This window comes from Xyrauchen texanus, chromosome 16 (genome assembly GCF_025860055.1).
Source record: "Xyrauchen texanus isolate HMW12.3.18 chromosome 16, RBS_HiC_50CHRs, whole genome shotgun sequence".
Lineage (NCBI taxonomy): Eukaryota > Metazoa > Chordata > Actinopteri > Cypriniformes > Catostomidae > Xyrauchen > Xyrauchen texanus.
In genome coordinates this window covers 4,664,172-4,681,514 of record NC_068291.1, presented here as the reverse complement: position 1 = coordinate 4,681,514, position 17,343 = coordinate 4,664,172, and the positions used below count along the sequence as shown (strand labels likewise).

Here is a 17,343-nt window from a genome sequence, read left to right as displayed (position 1 = left end):
TGTGCTCAGCTGGACAAACTACCTTATGATACCAGTTCTAAAGCATTGTTTTCTGCATTATATGTTCTGAAGAAAAGTTTTCATATCTGCGTATATCGGTAAACATATATGCAGATACGATATATTTGTGAAAGGCTAATATCGGCCGAAAATAACAGTCGATCGATAAATCGGTTGGACACTTGAGCCAATAGCAGATCCTCCCTTTTTACTGTGGCCTCTTTGTAACATAAGTCTCAGCTGATATCTTTTCATGAGGGTAATAAATACTAAAATATCAATGCAAACGTCTCCTTATGCTGAATGTTTTTCTTTTTAACAGATGCATTTTTAATGCATAAAATACCATAGTGTTTATTCTCGATGTGTTCGATGTGTCCTTTATGTAAAGCAGAACTTTAGTATGTCACAGTGAGACGTATTTTCTGATCTAACATGCATTATTTGCATGTTAGATCAGCACACACAGCATTGATGATCTTAGTGCAGTTTTGCTAATGGCCAGCTGGATTTTATTGTATTTAGGCGTGTCTATATACAAGAAAAAGGTCAAAAAGCTTGGACACACACAACACAAACCAGATGTCAGATTTCAGTACTCTTACTGACTCCACTGAAGTAAAATAGATTGTTGTATTGTTACAGTATGTCATATGTTTGTTACATGCTTGTTTCTCATTGGTCTGGTGTTTTTGTTTATACCTGTAAATAAACAGTGGTTAGATTAAAAAAATAATAGTTTAATAAAATAAAATGCAACATTTAAACATTTTGCAGTATTTATTAGGGCTGTTCAATTGCAAAAAAATGTAATCGACTCCAATTATGATTCTTGGTTTAGAAATCGATGGAATTTATTCCAAGAGTCCATTCCAGAAGGGGAAAAGATTCTGGGGTGGATGGGGAGGAGGTTACCCCCTCAATAATCAAAACAAGCAAGTACACCCCCCAGACTTTTGTTCATTTGTTCAATACTTGTCATATTAATTTATGTTAATCAACAAAAATAACTGTAACAGACCCGACTTGAATCAAACATAAATTCAAACAGGTGTCAAACATATAAAAAGACATACAAAATACAGCTGTCCTTGTTGTGAAAACCTGAGCTGCTGAAATAATACACACAGATGAGCCAAAACATTATGACCACCTGCCTAATATGCTGTTGGTCCTCTCTGTGCCGCCAAAACAGCGCCGACCCGCAGAGGCATGGACTCTACAAGACACCTGAAGTTGCCCTGTGGTATCTGGCCCCAAGAAATTAGCAGCAGATCCTTCAATTCCTGGAAGTTGTGAAGTGGAGCCACTGTGGATCAGACTTGTGGGTCGAGCACATCCCAGAGATGCTCAATCGGATTGAGTTCTGGGGACTTTGGAGGCCAGTGCAACACCTTGAACTCTTCATCATGTTTATAAAATCATTCAGGAACAATCTGTGCAGTGTGGCAGGGCATATTATCTTGCTGAAAGAGGCCACTGCCATCAGGGAATACCATTGCCATGAATTGGTGTACCTGGTCTGCAACGATGTTTAGGTAGTTGGCAAAATGACACCCACATGAATGGCCGGACCCAGGGTTTCCCAGAAGAACATTGCCCAGAGCATCACTCCCTTCACCAGCTTGTCGTTTTTCCACAGTGCATCCTGGTGCCATCACTTCCCCAGGTAAATTGCGCACACGTACACGTCAGTCCACGTGATGTAAAAGAAAATGGGACTCATCGGACCAGGCAACCTTCTTCCACTGCTCCAAGGTCCAGTTCTGACGTTCACAAGGCCATTGTAGTGGCTTTCGACAGTGGACAGGGGTTTCATGGGCACTCTGACCAGTCTGCGGCTACACAGTTCCATCTGCAGCAGGGTGCGATGCACTGTGTTATGACACATTCCTCCCGTAAGCATCATTAAACTTTTCTGTGACTTGTGCCACAGTAGACCTTCTGTCGGTTCGGACCAGACACAATAGCTTGAAGAACCACCTTCATGTTTTTGCGAGTCCCATTCAGCAGGGGGCAGTTATACAGGCAACAAACCACACCTACCGACAGCAGACAGCACAAGATGAGGACGCGTTCTTGCGTTCAAACACCGCTGAACTCCACTGCAGGTGTCTCAAGTTGTTTTTCTAAGTTTCAAACCACGTTTAACTACAGACAACATCCTAAAAACAGTTTATGATCTGACACAACCAAAGCGAGACACTCATAGACGCATCCTTAGAAAGGCCTTATAATAAGTCTACTTCGGACAGATTGTTGAATTCAATTGCAAAATGGGTTGCTGTGGACCGTAGGCCAAAGATAGTCTTATGCTCAATGATATGGGAATAAATGAACTATATATTGCCTTTTAAAGCCACTTTTGTATTGTCTAATCAGTGCTTTACTCATCTGCACAATAATGTAACGTATTTTAATTATCTGAATTATTATATTTATTATATATATTATATTTCTAAATATTTAAATATAATTATTTATAATTATTTCATAATTATAAAATTGAATTCTTTTTATTTGGAAGCCTTTAATTGCAATTCATTTGATTACATAATCTGCATATCATGTAAATAACTCACAATTAGTATATTCATACCATGGAATTTACATTGAAATACCAAAGAGCTTCAAAGAATACTTGCCATGGTATATGTCCCAAAACATGGTAATAGCATGGTGTTTTTTTGTTAGTGAAGTTCTCCATCAAGTTTTTGCTTAAAAGCCTTTTGGAATGTCACCCTCTCACCCGAGGCAAATTTCGGTCCTGTTACTTCAAGTGAAAGTTATCGTTGTGTAAGCTCTAGTGACATGACTGCATCTGTTACCTTATGCTGCAGAGGTGACCTGTCGTAGCCAGCGGCACATGTATCTCATTAACTGTGTTCAGGGCTGCTGATGGATTTAAAAATGAGGTGGAGGATGCATTTTTAACAACTTGCAACTTCATATCAGAGAAATTTGCAAGGTGTTGCAGTTTCACTTTGTTTTCAGAGCTGAGAAGATGAAGACAGCATGTGCTGTTATACATCCTCAGCAAAGTCACACAGCACTTTCTTGTGCAGATATTTGGTAAAGCAGGTCTTTGGGCTCTTGAGTGCATCTCTGCTGTATCTGAAAGTGTTTGTGGAATGTAGGTGGAGGGATTTTCACTTCAGAAATGGAGCGTAAGGTCACTCACTGTAAGCTAAGCCTCTTGATACCAAATGAATGCTACCCCTGTGGTGACTCTGTCTCCCAGCCTGATCTCATGAAAATTCCAGGACTGTGGTGACAGTTTTGCAATGTGACATTACATGGTTCATTAAACGATAAGATGCGCGGATTCATCCTCCACCACCCGAAGGACTTAGATTAAATTGGGAATTGGACATTCCAAATTGAGAGAAAAAGGGGAGAAAATCCCCCAAAAAACGAAACAACGGAAAACATAAGGACACACACTCACATACAATGCATCCACGTGCATCTCTCTCTCGAACCGGCGTCTCCAGCTGCCCCTTATCTTGCTCTCCCACCGATCAGCTGATTCAGCACCAGCCGTGCTCCATCACGGCCCGGCCACGCTCTCCTCCTCATCACAGTCGGTTTATTCTTAAGCAGTTTGTGTCCATACACCAATAAAAAAACTAACAGTTTAATGCGTTCACATGACCACACACTTTGACGGCTTATTAAGCATAATTGGTGTAAGAACGTGCATGTGAGGCAATTTTATTTAAGTCAGCACACCTCTCTTCAACAAGCTGCATGATTTAACTCATCATTCATGTCTGTAGCACTTACAGTTGGGACGAGTACTGTAAGTACACCTAAGGTTTGGCCCAGGGGTCAAAGTATGAACAATATTAATAGTGATGCTTAAAAATTTGCATAATTAATAAATTAACCATATTTTTAAGCATCACTATTAATATTGTTCATACTTTGACCCCTGGGCACTGCAAATTAAGCCTTTGACAGACTGAGAGACTAAAACATTTTCTGTTTAGCAGCAATAGAAGGAAATACCGCATGTGTAAAACTGTGTGTGTGGGGTTTTTTTCTGTGTGTCTGTGTGTTAGGTGACTCCTGCACCGAAGTCGGAGCATCAAACTCAGCTCATGGGTTTGTTTGATGAGAAAGCATTTCTATCCAGTAAACAGCTAAAAGCTGGTGAGGATCCTTACAGAGAACATGCCTTCAACCTGCAGGAGAGCGACAGACTGGGGAGTGAACGTGCCATCAGAGATACACGACACTATAGGTAACTTACCACACACACACACACACACACACACACACACACACACACACACACATGTTGGGTTTCTATGTTTTATGGGGACTTTCCATAGACATAATGGTTTTTATACTGTGCAAACTTTATATTCTATCCCCTAAACCTAACCCTACCCCTAAACCTAACCCTCACAGAAAACTTTCTGCATTTTTACATTTTCAAAAAACATAATTTAGTATGATTTATAAGCTTTTGTCCTCATGGGGATTAACAAATTGTTCCCACAACGTCAAAAATTTCACATAACACATTGACGTCTTCCTGAGATGTTACCTAGTTACAGTGGTAAACAGCTGCCACTTGTACTCGCGTTGATGACATAATCAGATCGTGGTTCGGACCCAAATAATATACCAGCAGGGGCAGCAGGAGGGGTAGGAAAAGAACTCTAATTTGGTCCAAGCAATCGAACCAAGTGTGAAAGCACCCTTAGTAAAAATGTTTTGCATTAAAACATGAATAATTTTGTCCTATATGACTTAAAAGTTCAATGTAAATTCCCACTGTTCTGATTGGCTAACATCGTGCAGCCCCTCAAATTCAGCCATTTTTGGAACTCAATCTGAAGTGAATGATGAAGGTCCACAACATTATAAAACTAAATTTCAGGGGTTACACATAAAGCACATCCAACACATTGCATCCGAATATATTCAACTGTTCATCTCAAGCAAAATGTTAACACTCACAGCCTGTCTACACTGGACGCAAGTCACGTCACGTCAAAAGCAATAGAACCCATTATAATCAATGATGCTGTCTAACATGGAAGTGTCCATTACGGCAAATTGTGTTGCGCTGACAGTAAATAGTTGTCCCGTTCCATTTTGAGCTGCATGCCCTGGTTCTACTACTGCCACCAACACAAATAAATGGTTTAGAAAATTTGTGTCAACGTGCCCGGCGTTGACAGCCTCGAGGCGTTGCATCGCGTCAACAGAGGCACATAGTGTAAACAGGATATCAGCATCATAAACAATCAAACAGTCAAGGCATTTGACATATTCATGAATGAAACAATTTACTAGCATTTTTTATCAGGTCCAAGTGTTTTTAACTGCCTCATCCTTCAATAACAGTCCCTTTGCAATGCTTGAATAATTTTATGACTGTTCACACGCAATCCACATTGATATGAGCCGATAAAACACTGAAATATGCTGAAGACACATCCACATCCAGTTTTCACTATCATCCTGCACTGAAATGCACATCACTGGAAATGCATCTAAACAGTCAAAGACGTCCATCCAGTGCATGTTTTCATACACCAACAAATAAAAATAGCGCAGATGGGTGAAAGAACACATCCATGATGCGTTTGTGCTCAAAAAAGCAGGAGACAGGAGCTGAATGACACAGAATAGATTCTCCTCATCAGAGTTGTAACTTGACATTGCGTCTGAGATATGTATCAAGCGGTCAAAGACGTCTGTCTGTGCATGTTTGAATATTAAAATAATAAAAAATTGTCCAGATTGGTCCCCTTTGGTGTTCGGGATTAGCTAGGGTAGGTGCGGAAGTAGAGAATGAGGCATTTTTAGTTTGTTGTAAACCCTCATTTTCACCTTAGTTTCAATAAATGCTTTTATTTCACTAGGGATTAAGTTTTCAATATTTCAAACTATTAAGGAAAATGATATTCCTCATGACATGACCCCTTTATCCTTACCCCTAACCCTACCCCAACACTTACCCTAACCCCTAACACTACTCCTAAACCTACCCGTACCTCAGCATCAGTAGCAGCAAATGTGAATGTTGTGAGGATTTTGCAGATTGTAATATGCAATATGTAGTTCCTCAATAAAAACATTGTATTGTTTGTATTTTAATGATAGTACATTTAGTTGAAGACACCTAATATAAAGTGGGACCAGTTTTCTTAGGGTTACTCTATTTGACCTGAACAAATAAAAAAAAAAATAGTTTTGCTTTAGTCATTTTTATCATTTTAATGTATTTTAACAGCATTTTTAATTCTGAACTGCATTAAATAAGCCCACACAGAGTCCGTTTAAGGAGAATTCCACAGAATTTTGAACAGAATTGGTGCAAATGTCATCCACAAAGTTCAACACATCCCCCACCAGTTGCATGGTTGTTTCTTAAAAATTTGGACTAGTTTGATCAATGTAGCTTTCAGCTACCAATAAGAGTGTAGTGCTCTTATCTCTTTTTAAGATATTTTACCATGTTTATAGTGAATACATTCCACAGAATACTGCAGATTTCCCTTCAAAATTGCAATCATTGCAAAAAAAGATTCTGCAGATTTTGTCTGTGCCTGCTCATGGGTTGCCAAAATAACATGAGAATTTATGTGTATTTGGTGTGTTAAACATTTCTATGCCTTAGCATATACAACCTTGGCAATGAAACCTCCTGATTTTCTATTTGTGTGTGTGCTGCATTCACAGATGTGCCTCCATGACCTTTGACCCTGACCTGCCACCCACCAACATCATCATCACTTTTCACAATGAGGCGCGGTCCACCCTGCTGCGCACTATTAAAAGGTAACCCACCTACAATGCATTTTACAGTCTACATGCCATTGTCTTGAGCTGTACTGGGCTCACTGACATTCAGTTTTACAGCAGAACTCACATACATGAAGAGAAAGTTCAGTATTAATAGACAAATATCCATATATGTCCAAAATGAACTCTTTGCCACTTCTGCCAAATAGCACGTGTAGTGAAAAAATGAAACAGCCATTCGTATTTCTTAATGGAAATGAAGCTGTATATTGCATTATTTTCAAAACAAAATTAGGGCTGTTGATTTAAGGTTACTTATATATATATATATATATATATAAAAATTTACCACCTGTTGGTGAAATCTCCAAACTGCAAATGCAGTAACTGAATTTGGAATTTGCGTTGAGTTAAGAGGTGGTATTAAAACTTCTTAGCGCAATGACCAAATTCTTAGGAAAATAGCAAATTTGGCTTTGCTGCACTTCATTTACATACAAAACCAACAGTTTGTGCGCCTACACCCACAGTAGTGCAAACACTCCCACTGGCACTAAAATTGAACTTATCCATTTTTCATGAGAGCACTGATTCTAAGACGTTGATGGTCGTAGTGCTGTGCTTTGTGCCCTCACGAAAATATAATTATTTATTTAACCTTAAAATGAAAATGAACCAAGTTTCTATCAAGACTCGCAGACTTGAGTGACGTTTAAGATGACATTTATTTGATGAATATAAAACAGAAAAGTAATGTCTCTCTTTGGCGTTGGCCCTGTCTGGCGGTCCGAAAAAGTTGTACTCGGAACGTCATATCCTGTCGGGGATAGGAGGCAATGGCGAGGAGCCTACCACCGTGCGGCACGGGACTCAACTGATGGTGGCGGGGTGGTGGAGGTTGGCGTGTTAGCGCTCTGAAACAGCAATTTGATAGACTTATAAAGTAATGGCTTACACGTGATTGGCTAGGAATTACACAGCTAATGGTGCAATGATGCACTTACATTTCTATGGTTATTATGTGATATTATTGAATACTGCTATCAGAAATATTTTCCTCTTTATTTTCACCTTATTCAACCTGCCCCTTTTCAGCGTTCCGTTCTTCCGAATTTTGTCATCTAACTTCCTGTTTGTATTGAAGCTAATGAGAAGAAACGATCCAAATGGATTACATGTTGGAGTACAGAAAGTATTTTTCACCAAGAGTTGATGGTGTTAGTCCTTTACTACGTGAAAATGCTCATGAGGTGTTTTTTTCTGTCACTGTAAATGTTCGTTTTTCGGACACCAGCGGAGGAAAATTGGAACTGGCAGAACACATTCAGACAGCTATGACACTCTGCACTTTTTACGATACATGCATTTCAGCGTTAAACGTGTAATTCTGCTTAATTATTAGGTTACCATTGTGGAGAAGAGTGGAGCTAATGGTTAGATAGGTGGTTTACCATGATTAAATTAACAATGTGAATTGATTTTGACATGAGGCAAAGACTGAAGGATCATCAGCGTAAACCCTCAGCAGCACCATCTTTGTTAAAGTAAACCTAAATATGGTATTATGTACTGTTACTAGCTCGTAGCAAGCTGCAAAGTCCATTGAGTTCTTTGGACAAATCAAATTTATGTGAGGTTAACTCAGTTCCTTTGGGTTTATTCAACACAAAATATTTGAGTAAACCCTACATTTACATTTTATATGAAGGAAACTCATTTTCAATGTGTGAAACCGATGTCCACAACTGAATTCAGTAAAGCCAACCAAAGAACATTTTCAGTGTACTTGGCAAGGGTTGGCATTACTGCATAGGAATACACTAAATCACTGTATAAATGTAACTTTACATTATAAAGCTGTTTTTAATTTAAATATTTGTACTTTTTTTTTTTTCAGTGTACTAACAAAAAGCCCACCTCACTTGATTCAAGAGATTATTCTCGTGGATGACTTTAGCTCTGACCGTAAGTAGATTCATTTTTTACTGCAGCACAAAAGCACACACATACACACTCTTGTATTCACACACAGAACTGTATGAAAGCAGTGACATTTTTGTACATGCTCGTATTTGACCTTTCACAACACACAGATGAGCTCTAGCATTCTTTATGAATCTTGTTCAGTTTTCGTGCGCAAACGATCCGAGACTCAACCCGGCCTGCTGTTGTCATGGTGAGCAAAACAAACAGCACAAATGGAATCGCAGCTCGGCTGTGATTAATGTTTAAGTGAAGCATAAAATTTGTGACTTTCCCTTTACAGAGAGCATATGTTGAGTGTGTGTTGGATCAGGCAGTGCTGTGTGTTCTCCTTGGCATTGTGACCACCTTCACCTCACAAAATACACACTCAAGTTTCCATGAATACGGTACACTTTGGTGTTTTAAAGCATTAGAGGCACAAATCCGGTGGGTTTTTTTATCGTGAGAACTATTAGAAATGTTAGATAAGCTATTATTTTACATACAATTAGCCTAGCATAAAAAGTAGCTAGATTGAAACACATCAAATGTTTGTAGAGCCCCCCTGAACAGGCTATGTGTATTTGTGAATGACTCTATGTCTGTTATTAGCTGGAGAGATGCCAACCTGCACCTGTCCTGACGGGTTCACAGCACCAGTTTGAACCGCTGCCAGACTGCATGCTGTATCTGCAGTTTCCTCACAGCTTCCATTCTGTCCACGTTTTGCCTTTAGTAGCTCAGAGAATATGCGTGCAGTCGTGCATGTGAACCTGCAGAGAAACACGCTTTGGTCTTAAGGAGGGTAAATCAGGATTTTCACTTCTCCTTTTAATCCTGTAAACACTAGTCTTAGTCAAGCCTGCTGATCTGTGCTTTCATCAGCACGACCATGTGACAGATCACAGTATTTGGACACATGCAGATAATCATCACAAACATACAGTTTTTGGACGCTGTGTCAAGTTATACAAAGTTTGAAACTTAGAAGAACACGTCTGCGCTCCATTAAGCTGTATGCAAGAACGTGTTCTCATCTTGTGTTGTCTGTCTCAGTAAGTGTGGTTTGTTCTCTGTCTGTATTGCTGCATGTTGCCTTTACAGCGAGTTTCTCTTACTGCCCCCTGGAGAAAACAGGTGGTACTCCATGCTTGAATTGCTCCGATACAGGGATATCGCTAATGTATAGTTAATGTATAGTTGCCAATACAGTCCGGGGGCATGATTAATTGTGGAAATTGTTTTAATGCGTTATCTGTTATATAATAAATAGCACCAAATTAACGCATTAAATTGAGAGCCCTATATATATATATATATATATATATATATATATATATATACTGTATATTCTAATATATCAAATTGTTAGGGCTGTCGATTAAACACATTAATTCAAAAAATGAACGCCATTGATCATGCCAATGGACTGTAATAAGGAATATTCCTACTATCGGAGCAATTCAAACTTGAAGTACCACCTTCATGTTTTTGCTAGTCTCAGTCAGCAGGAGGCAGTAAGCACAACTCCAGCTGTACAGGCAACAAACCATACTTACATAAGTCTACCTCGGACAGATTGACAAATTTGCTGTGGACTGTAGACCAGTGATAAGCTCTTGTTCAATGATATGGAGTTAAAGGTGCACACATTGGTGTCATTTTTTCCTCATTAAAAAGGTTTAGCTTCTAAAAATATGAATTGTAATTTTGCAATATAGGTAGGGAATCATGACCACGCACATTAAAATAAAGACTCCAGTCATAGGGGTGGGGTGGGTGGCAGAGGCATCCTCGTTGGCACCCTACCAGCAGGTGGTGCCCTAGGAGTCCGCCTAGTTCACCTTTGCGTAGAAACGGCTTTGAAATTATATATTGATGTAGATCTCAAATGCAGTGACACGTGATTTTAACAGTGACCGTGTTAAGTTTTAATGTTAAGGTTAATGAATAGATTTAAGACTGGAAGCTCAAAGTCCTTCTAATTTCAAATAGCAAAATATGATACTTAAAAGTAATACCTCATGTACACACATATATATAAAGATAAAGACTTCAGTCATCAGTATAAAAGCTGTTTCGGACATATTACTTATTTTATCTCTTCAAAAATGATATTAAATAGCAAACCTAAACAACGTATCCCAAACACATGTTTTTCTCTTAGATACACTGTGAGGACTCTTAGACTAATTGACAAACACAGTGAAAACATGAAGAGAAATCTTGCCGTTAGATCACTCATGATATCTGACGTTATAGAGAGTGTGATTTGACTTTTGTCCCCTGAGTAATCTGCGGTACACCCTCCCCCATTACCATCTGTCACTCTTCTCTCTCTTTAATCATGCACACACACACACACACACACACACACACACACACACACACACACACACACACACACACACACACACATATGTATATTCAATACAAACCAGAAGAGCTTTTGTGTTCATACAAACACACATATGATTACTATGAATTAATGATCTGGCTGGTCATTTGTCCTATTCTCGCTCTGATTACTCACAGTTCTAGATTTACTTGATCAGTGCAGCGTGATCGTGCTGTAATTAATCCTTCCTCCTCAAAGGTCACCCGTGGCTTAGATTGTGTTCATTTGTGTGAGCATGTAGTTGTTTGTGAATAGATATTTCCATTCACAGATTACTTACAAGCTCTCTGGAAGACTTGATTGTGATCAGTCTAGCTGCATTCTATATAGTGACCGCTAAATCGTCTCTCTTATAACTATGCAGTCTCTTCCATCTCACGTAATAAAATAATTTGGTAACACTTTACATAAATGTTTAGTTTTTTTCCCCTTTTCACCTAATTTGGAACGCCCAGTTCCCAATGCACTCCAAGTCCTCATGGGGGTGTAGTGACTCACCTCAATCCGGGTGGCGGATGACGAAACCCAGCTGCGTCCGCGTCTTGAGACCTTCAACCCATGCATCTTATAACGTGGCTTGTTGAGCGTGTTGCCAAGGAGACATAGCCTGTGTGGAGGCTTCACGCCACCAACCGCGGCATCCATGCACAACTCACCATGCACCCACCAAGAGAAAACCATATTATAGCGACCACGAGTAGGTCACTCCATGTGACTCTACTCTCCCTAGAAACCGGGCAAATTTGGTTGCTTAGGAGACCTGGCTGGAGTCACTCAGCATGCCCTGGGATTCGAACTAGCGAACTCCAGGAGTGGTAGCCAGCGTCTTTATCACTGATCTACCCAGACCCCTTAATTTTCCATTTGTTAAGGGTTTAGATAGGGGTTCATTAATGTCTAATGAGTAATTTATAAATGTATTATAAATCATTGATATGCAGTTATAATTACGAGAATAAAAATAGGACATTTATGCAATACTTGACAAATAATGAGCATTTAAACTTGCATGTTATAAATTCCTACTAAATACACGTATTCATACTTACAGTATATTAATCAAAAACATACAATTCCCTCATTCATGATTTATTGAAATGCAGCAAAAATAGTCTATTACAGTGTGATTGAAAAAGGGATTGTGTAACTTTGCTACTAGAACCCCTAATCCAGGGGTGTCAAACTCAGTTCCTGGAGGGCCATGGCCCTGTTCCAGAATGCCTCCTTGTAATCTTCAAGCACTCCTGAAGACCTTGATTGGCTGCTTCAGGTGTGTTTAATTAGGGTTGGAGCTAAACTCTGCTGGACTGTGGCCCTCCAGGAACCGAGTTTGACACACATGCCCTAGACTAATGACATCAGAAAAAGCTAATTAGAGTCAGGAGTTGAGAAACCTGGCATCCAATTAATGGAATGAGATTGGTGGTGTGGGTTGGAGCTACTTTAAACTATGAAAAGAACTCAAACATTTTGAGTTTGCTATTCACAAGGAGCATCTGCTGACGTGGACCATGCTTTACAAAAAAGACCTACGATCAAGAATTGTTGCTTTGCATCAAGCTGGAAAGGATTACAAAATTATCTGGAATAGTTTAGATATTCATCTGTCCACAGATAGACAATTTGTCTGTAAATGGAGATGATTTAGTACTGTAATAGACTCTCCCTAGAAGTGGTCATCCAGCCAAGATGACTCAAAGGGCACACCGCAGAATGCTCAAAGAGGTAAAAAAGAATCTTAGAGTGACCACTAAAGACTTGAGGGAATCATTGGAACTGGATAACATCTCTGTTCATAGGTCTACTATACGGAAAGCATTGGCATGGTGTCCATGGCAGGACACAACAGAGGAAGCTGCTGCTTCCATCAAAAACATTGCTGTGCCCCTGATGTTTGCCAAAGACCACCATGACACTCCACAACGCTACTGGGAAATGTTTTGTGGACTAAAGAAATTGTTGATTTGTTTGGGAAGCACTACGCATGCTGTAGGAAAGGCACCACATACCAACATGAAAACATCATACCAACAGTGAATTATGGCAGATGGAGCATCATGATTTGTGGCTGATTTGCTCCTTCGGGGCCTGGACTGCTTGTCATCATCAAGGGAAAAATGAATTCCCAAGTTTATCAAGATATCCTACAGGATACGTTCAGGGTTGCTGAGTGATAGCTGAAGCTCAGTAGAAGTTGGGGGATGCTGCAGGACAATGACCCTAAACATCAAAGTAAATCCACTACAGAATGGCTTTAAAAAAAAGAAAATTCACCTTTTGGAGTGGCCCAGTGAGAGTCCAGACCTTAACCCAATAGACATGCTGTGGAATGACCAATAAAGAGCCATTCACACCAGACATCCTAGGAATATGGCTGAGCTGAAGCAGTTCTGGAAGGAAGAATGGTCCAAAATTCCTTCTGAATGTTGTTCAGGTCTAATCCGCAGCTAAAGGAAACACTTGGTTTAGGTTATTGCTGCCAAAAGATGGTCGACCAGTTATTAAACCCAAGGGTTCACTTACTTTTCCCACAGCACTGTGAATTTTTAATGGGATGTGTTCAATAAAGACATGAAATATTATAATTGTCTGTGTGTTGTTAGCTTAAGCACATTGTGTTCATTTATACTTGTAACTGATGAAGATGAGATTACATTTTATGACAAATGAATGCAGAAAACCAGATAATTCCAAAGGGTTCACATACTTTTCTTGCCACTGTATATCATATAATAAAGCCTGATGACCATTAAACCACACTGACCCTTATGTACATAGGTTTCTAATGTTGGCAAGTCCTAAATGCTTTCTTCATGTGTGTCCCATTTACATTACTGTACATTTTCAAAGGTCATTAGTTACAAATAAGCCTTAAGTATTAATAACATGTGAGGTGAAATGGCTCACTTTTATGAAGGTATTGCTTGAAAGTTGCCCTTCTTATACATGTTGCTATAACTGCATATAAATTATTTTAAGGCCTTTGTAAATTACGTATTGGTCATGAATAAACCTATATAAACCCTTAACAAAGGGAAAGTTATTGTAAAGTGTTACCAATAACTTAAACTAAATCAATAATTCCTGTTCTATTATTTATTTATTTATTTATGTATTCATTGGAATTCATGTAATAAGTGTGCTAATGTATAGTTGCCAAATCATTTTTGCTAAATAAACCCTTTCATGGTGATACAAGATGCCTGCACTTAAGCCCTATGTATACTTCCATTTTCACAGTAAAGCCCGACTTTCAATTCGGGAGTTTTAACTCATTAAAATGTCTTTATATTCCTTCTGACTCGAGTTATACAAATGCAAGTATCTCCAGACCTCTTCACACTCACACCGTTGACTTGTACATCCACTGTTGTTCATTTTCCCTTCATTTCCTAATGTTTAGCAATGATTACATCTTCTTCTAGTGCTTCTTTTGGACATCAGTGGCTCAAATGTGAGTGTTGTCATCTTGTGAACCCACGAATTAGTGCAAATAACTTGCTTGTGCACTCTGGTGATGATGAGATTTGTGTCACGCGTCCTGTAAGCGGACTGAAGTTTACTTTGGCCTTTAGCGTCAGGTTTTTCAGTAATCTCTCTCTCTCTCTCTCTAGCTGAAGACTGTCAACTGCTCTCTCAGATCCCGAAGGTACGCTGCCTGAGAAATGAACGGCGGGAAGGTACGTGAAGAGGGTAGATACATTCATACACAATACATGCAGTAACAACTGGTGGAGTTCAAAGTTCTCATAGCTTTGCTCTTCCACATAGTGTAGCTGTTTCTCTTACAAGATTCTGAAGGGTCGGTTCACCAAAAAGTTGTAATTGTGTTTTTATATACTGACCCTTAAGTCGTTTCAAACCCATATGTTTCTTCCCTAATCAATTTAATACAAAAGCAGATATTTATCAGGCATCTCTATTCCATACAACAAAAGAGGATTCATATGGAGGGATATATTGGACAAAATTAATTAAGTAAATAAATGTATAATTAAATAATTAAATATATTATAAAAAGTTGCCATAAATAAAAGCATCTGATTACAAAGTAACCAGTTAATGTAATCAAATAACTTTTTAGACTTTTTATTCTAGTAATCACACAATACAATTACTGGCTTTCAATTAAGTTAATATCTTTAGTAATTAAGTACATTAATTGGGTTACACATTTCTAAAGTAATATTATTTATATAGAATTTAAAACAATAATTATGTTCATATGTACGTCCTTTTGCATTTTCTTGCCAGCTGAAGGGCGTACACCCCTTAATGAGTCACTGTAAGGGAGAAACGTGGTGCAGAGTGTATAGTTTTTCATAAGACTTTGAAAAAAGGGAAATTACTTTTATATGACATAATCAGTAATCTGATTGCAACTTTACGTAAGTAGTTAGTCATTTTTATTGGATTACTTTTTTGAGTAACTTACCTAACACTGCCTGGCACTTTCACATTTTAAATTGATTGTCAAGTTGATGCCTAATGCAACATGGCTGTGCTGGATATAATGGATATTTGCAGGCATTAGATATCGAAGCATGTTAAGATTATGAATATAATGCCTTTTGAATTTAATGAAGTAACTCAGGACATCTTTCCTCCTAATCAGTGTTTAGTTTAATGCATTACAAAGTATATTTTTTTTATTTAAAAGGTTATTTCTTATTATATTTCATGCTATTTTTAATTAACAAAGTTGAAATACAGTCTTACATACTGGTTAAAGAGAGTAGTTTTTAATTAATTATCTATAGCAGCTCAATTTTAAAGAGTTAAAAAGTCAAATGATCATTTATTAGTCATCTGTAATTATTGCAATATTTCTACAATAGTTATGTATAAATTATGTTAACATTAGTAAAACAAATTATTTAACATGAACTAATAATGAATAATAATTTTACAACATTTATAAGTTGTACATGTCACCATTAGTTAATGCATTATGAACTAACATGAACTAACGATGAACAATTATATTTTTTTCAATTATCATTAACCAAGATGAATAAATGCTATACAAAAATTGGTTAATGATACCTAATGCATTTACTTCATTTTAAGTAAATGCATGTGTCCATCTTTAATAAATAATAATTTGTCTGTTAAATCCCTCCTTAAATTCAGATTGTAAAGCTCCAAAATGGTACAATAAAAGTAGTCCATACTCTTCTGACCCTATATTCGAAGTCTTCTGAAGACATTAGGAATGCTGATGTTTGTGTAATTCATGCTTTATATTGACTTATTTTATGACAGTGATTTATGCATAATAAATGTATTATAGTTTTGTTGAAATACATCTGTTACAGTATTGGGTTATTGCAGTTTTGGGGAAGTGTACAGTATGTATACATAATGAATGTGTTGTGTTGGTCAGGTCTGATCAGGTCTCGTGTGAGAGGAGCGTCTGCGGCATCTGCCTCCATCCTCACATTCCTGGACAGTCACTGTGAGGTGAACACAGACTGGCTGCAGCCCATGATCCAGAGAGTCAAAGAGGTGTGTGCCCCTATAAGCTACTAACATTTAAGGGTCAATTTATATATATATAAACATTAAATAATAAATTTTTCCAAACAGAGCAGTATGTATCTGGCACAAAAATAAGGAGCGTTTTTAAATATATGACAATGGCAACATAATTCAAACTTGAACAGATATATTAACTCTAAATACAATAAATAATAAACTACAAATATTTATATAATACATTTTACTAAAAAAAAGAAGGCCTAAAATGTCATCAGTAAATTACTATTTGAATTAAAATGAATCAGAATTCCCAATGCTATAAGAGCAGACTGATCGCACTAGCTGTGTTTTCATTGACATCATTTTATGCACATTTTGTGATATTGCATAAAAAAATGCTAGATGAAAACATCAAGATTTGAATAAATCTCCAAAATGTGAATTAAAACATATGTTTGCTTGAGGTGGATACATTTTCATTCGAAAAGATGAAATGTGCATAAACTATGATGGAAACACCTTTACCAAATAAATTCCAATTGAATTTATCTAAAATGTTGCTCTGGTTGGCCTGAAATAAAATTTTCTAGAAAAACCAAAGCTAGCAAAGACTTTGCAGACCAAACAAGTGGAATACAAACTTAAACTGTGCCGAAGAGCAGGTTTATTGACACTTTTGAAAAATATATTATAAATACAGACTGTAAAGACATAAGGATGGAGGAACTCACACA

At 37.9% G+C, this 17,343-nt stretch overlaps 1 protein-coding gene across 1 annotated transcript in view; it reads left to right on the top strand.

The window, feature by feature from the left end:
- The window catches only part of LOC127656604 (polypeptide N-acetylgalactosaminyltransferase 16-like), a 39,588-nt gene that overhangs the window by 4,779 nt on the left and 17,466 nt on the right, over window positions 1-17,343 (top strand). The window contains exons 2-6 of the mRNA XM_052145005.1: window positions 4,065-4,246; window positions 6,703-6,801; window positions 8,663-8,730; window positions 14,743-14,808; window positions 16,515-16,636. Of these exons, the coding sequence (XP_052000965.1) occupies window positions 4,065-4,246; window positions 6,703-6,801; window positions 8,663-8,730; window positions 14,743-14,808; window positions 16,515-16,636 (537 nt within the window). The remainder of the gene's footprint in view (window positions 1-4,064; window positions 4,247-6,702; window positions 6,802-8,662; window positions 8,731-14,742; window positions 14,809-16,514; window positions 16,637-17,343) is intronic.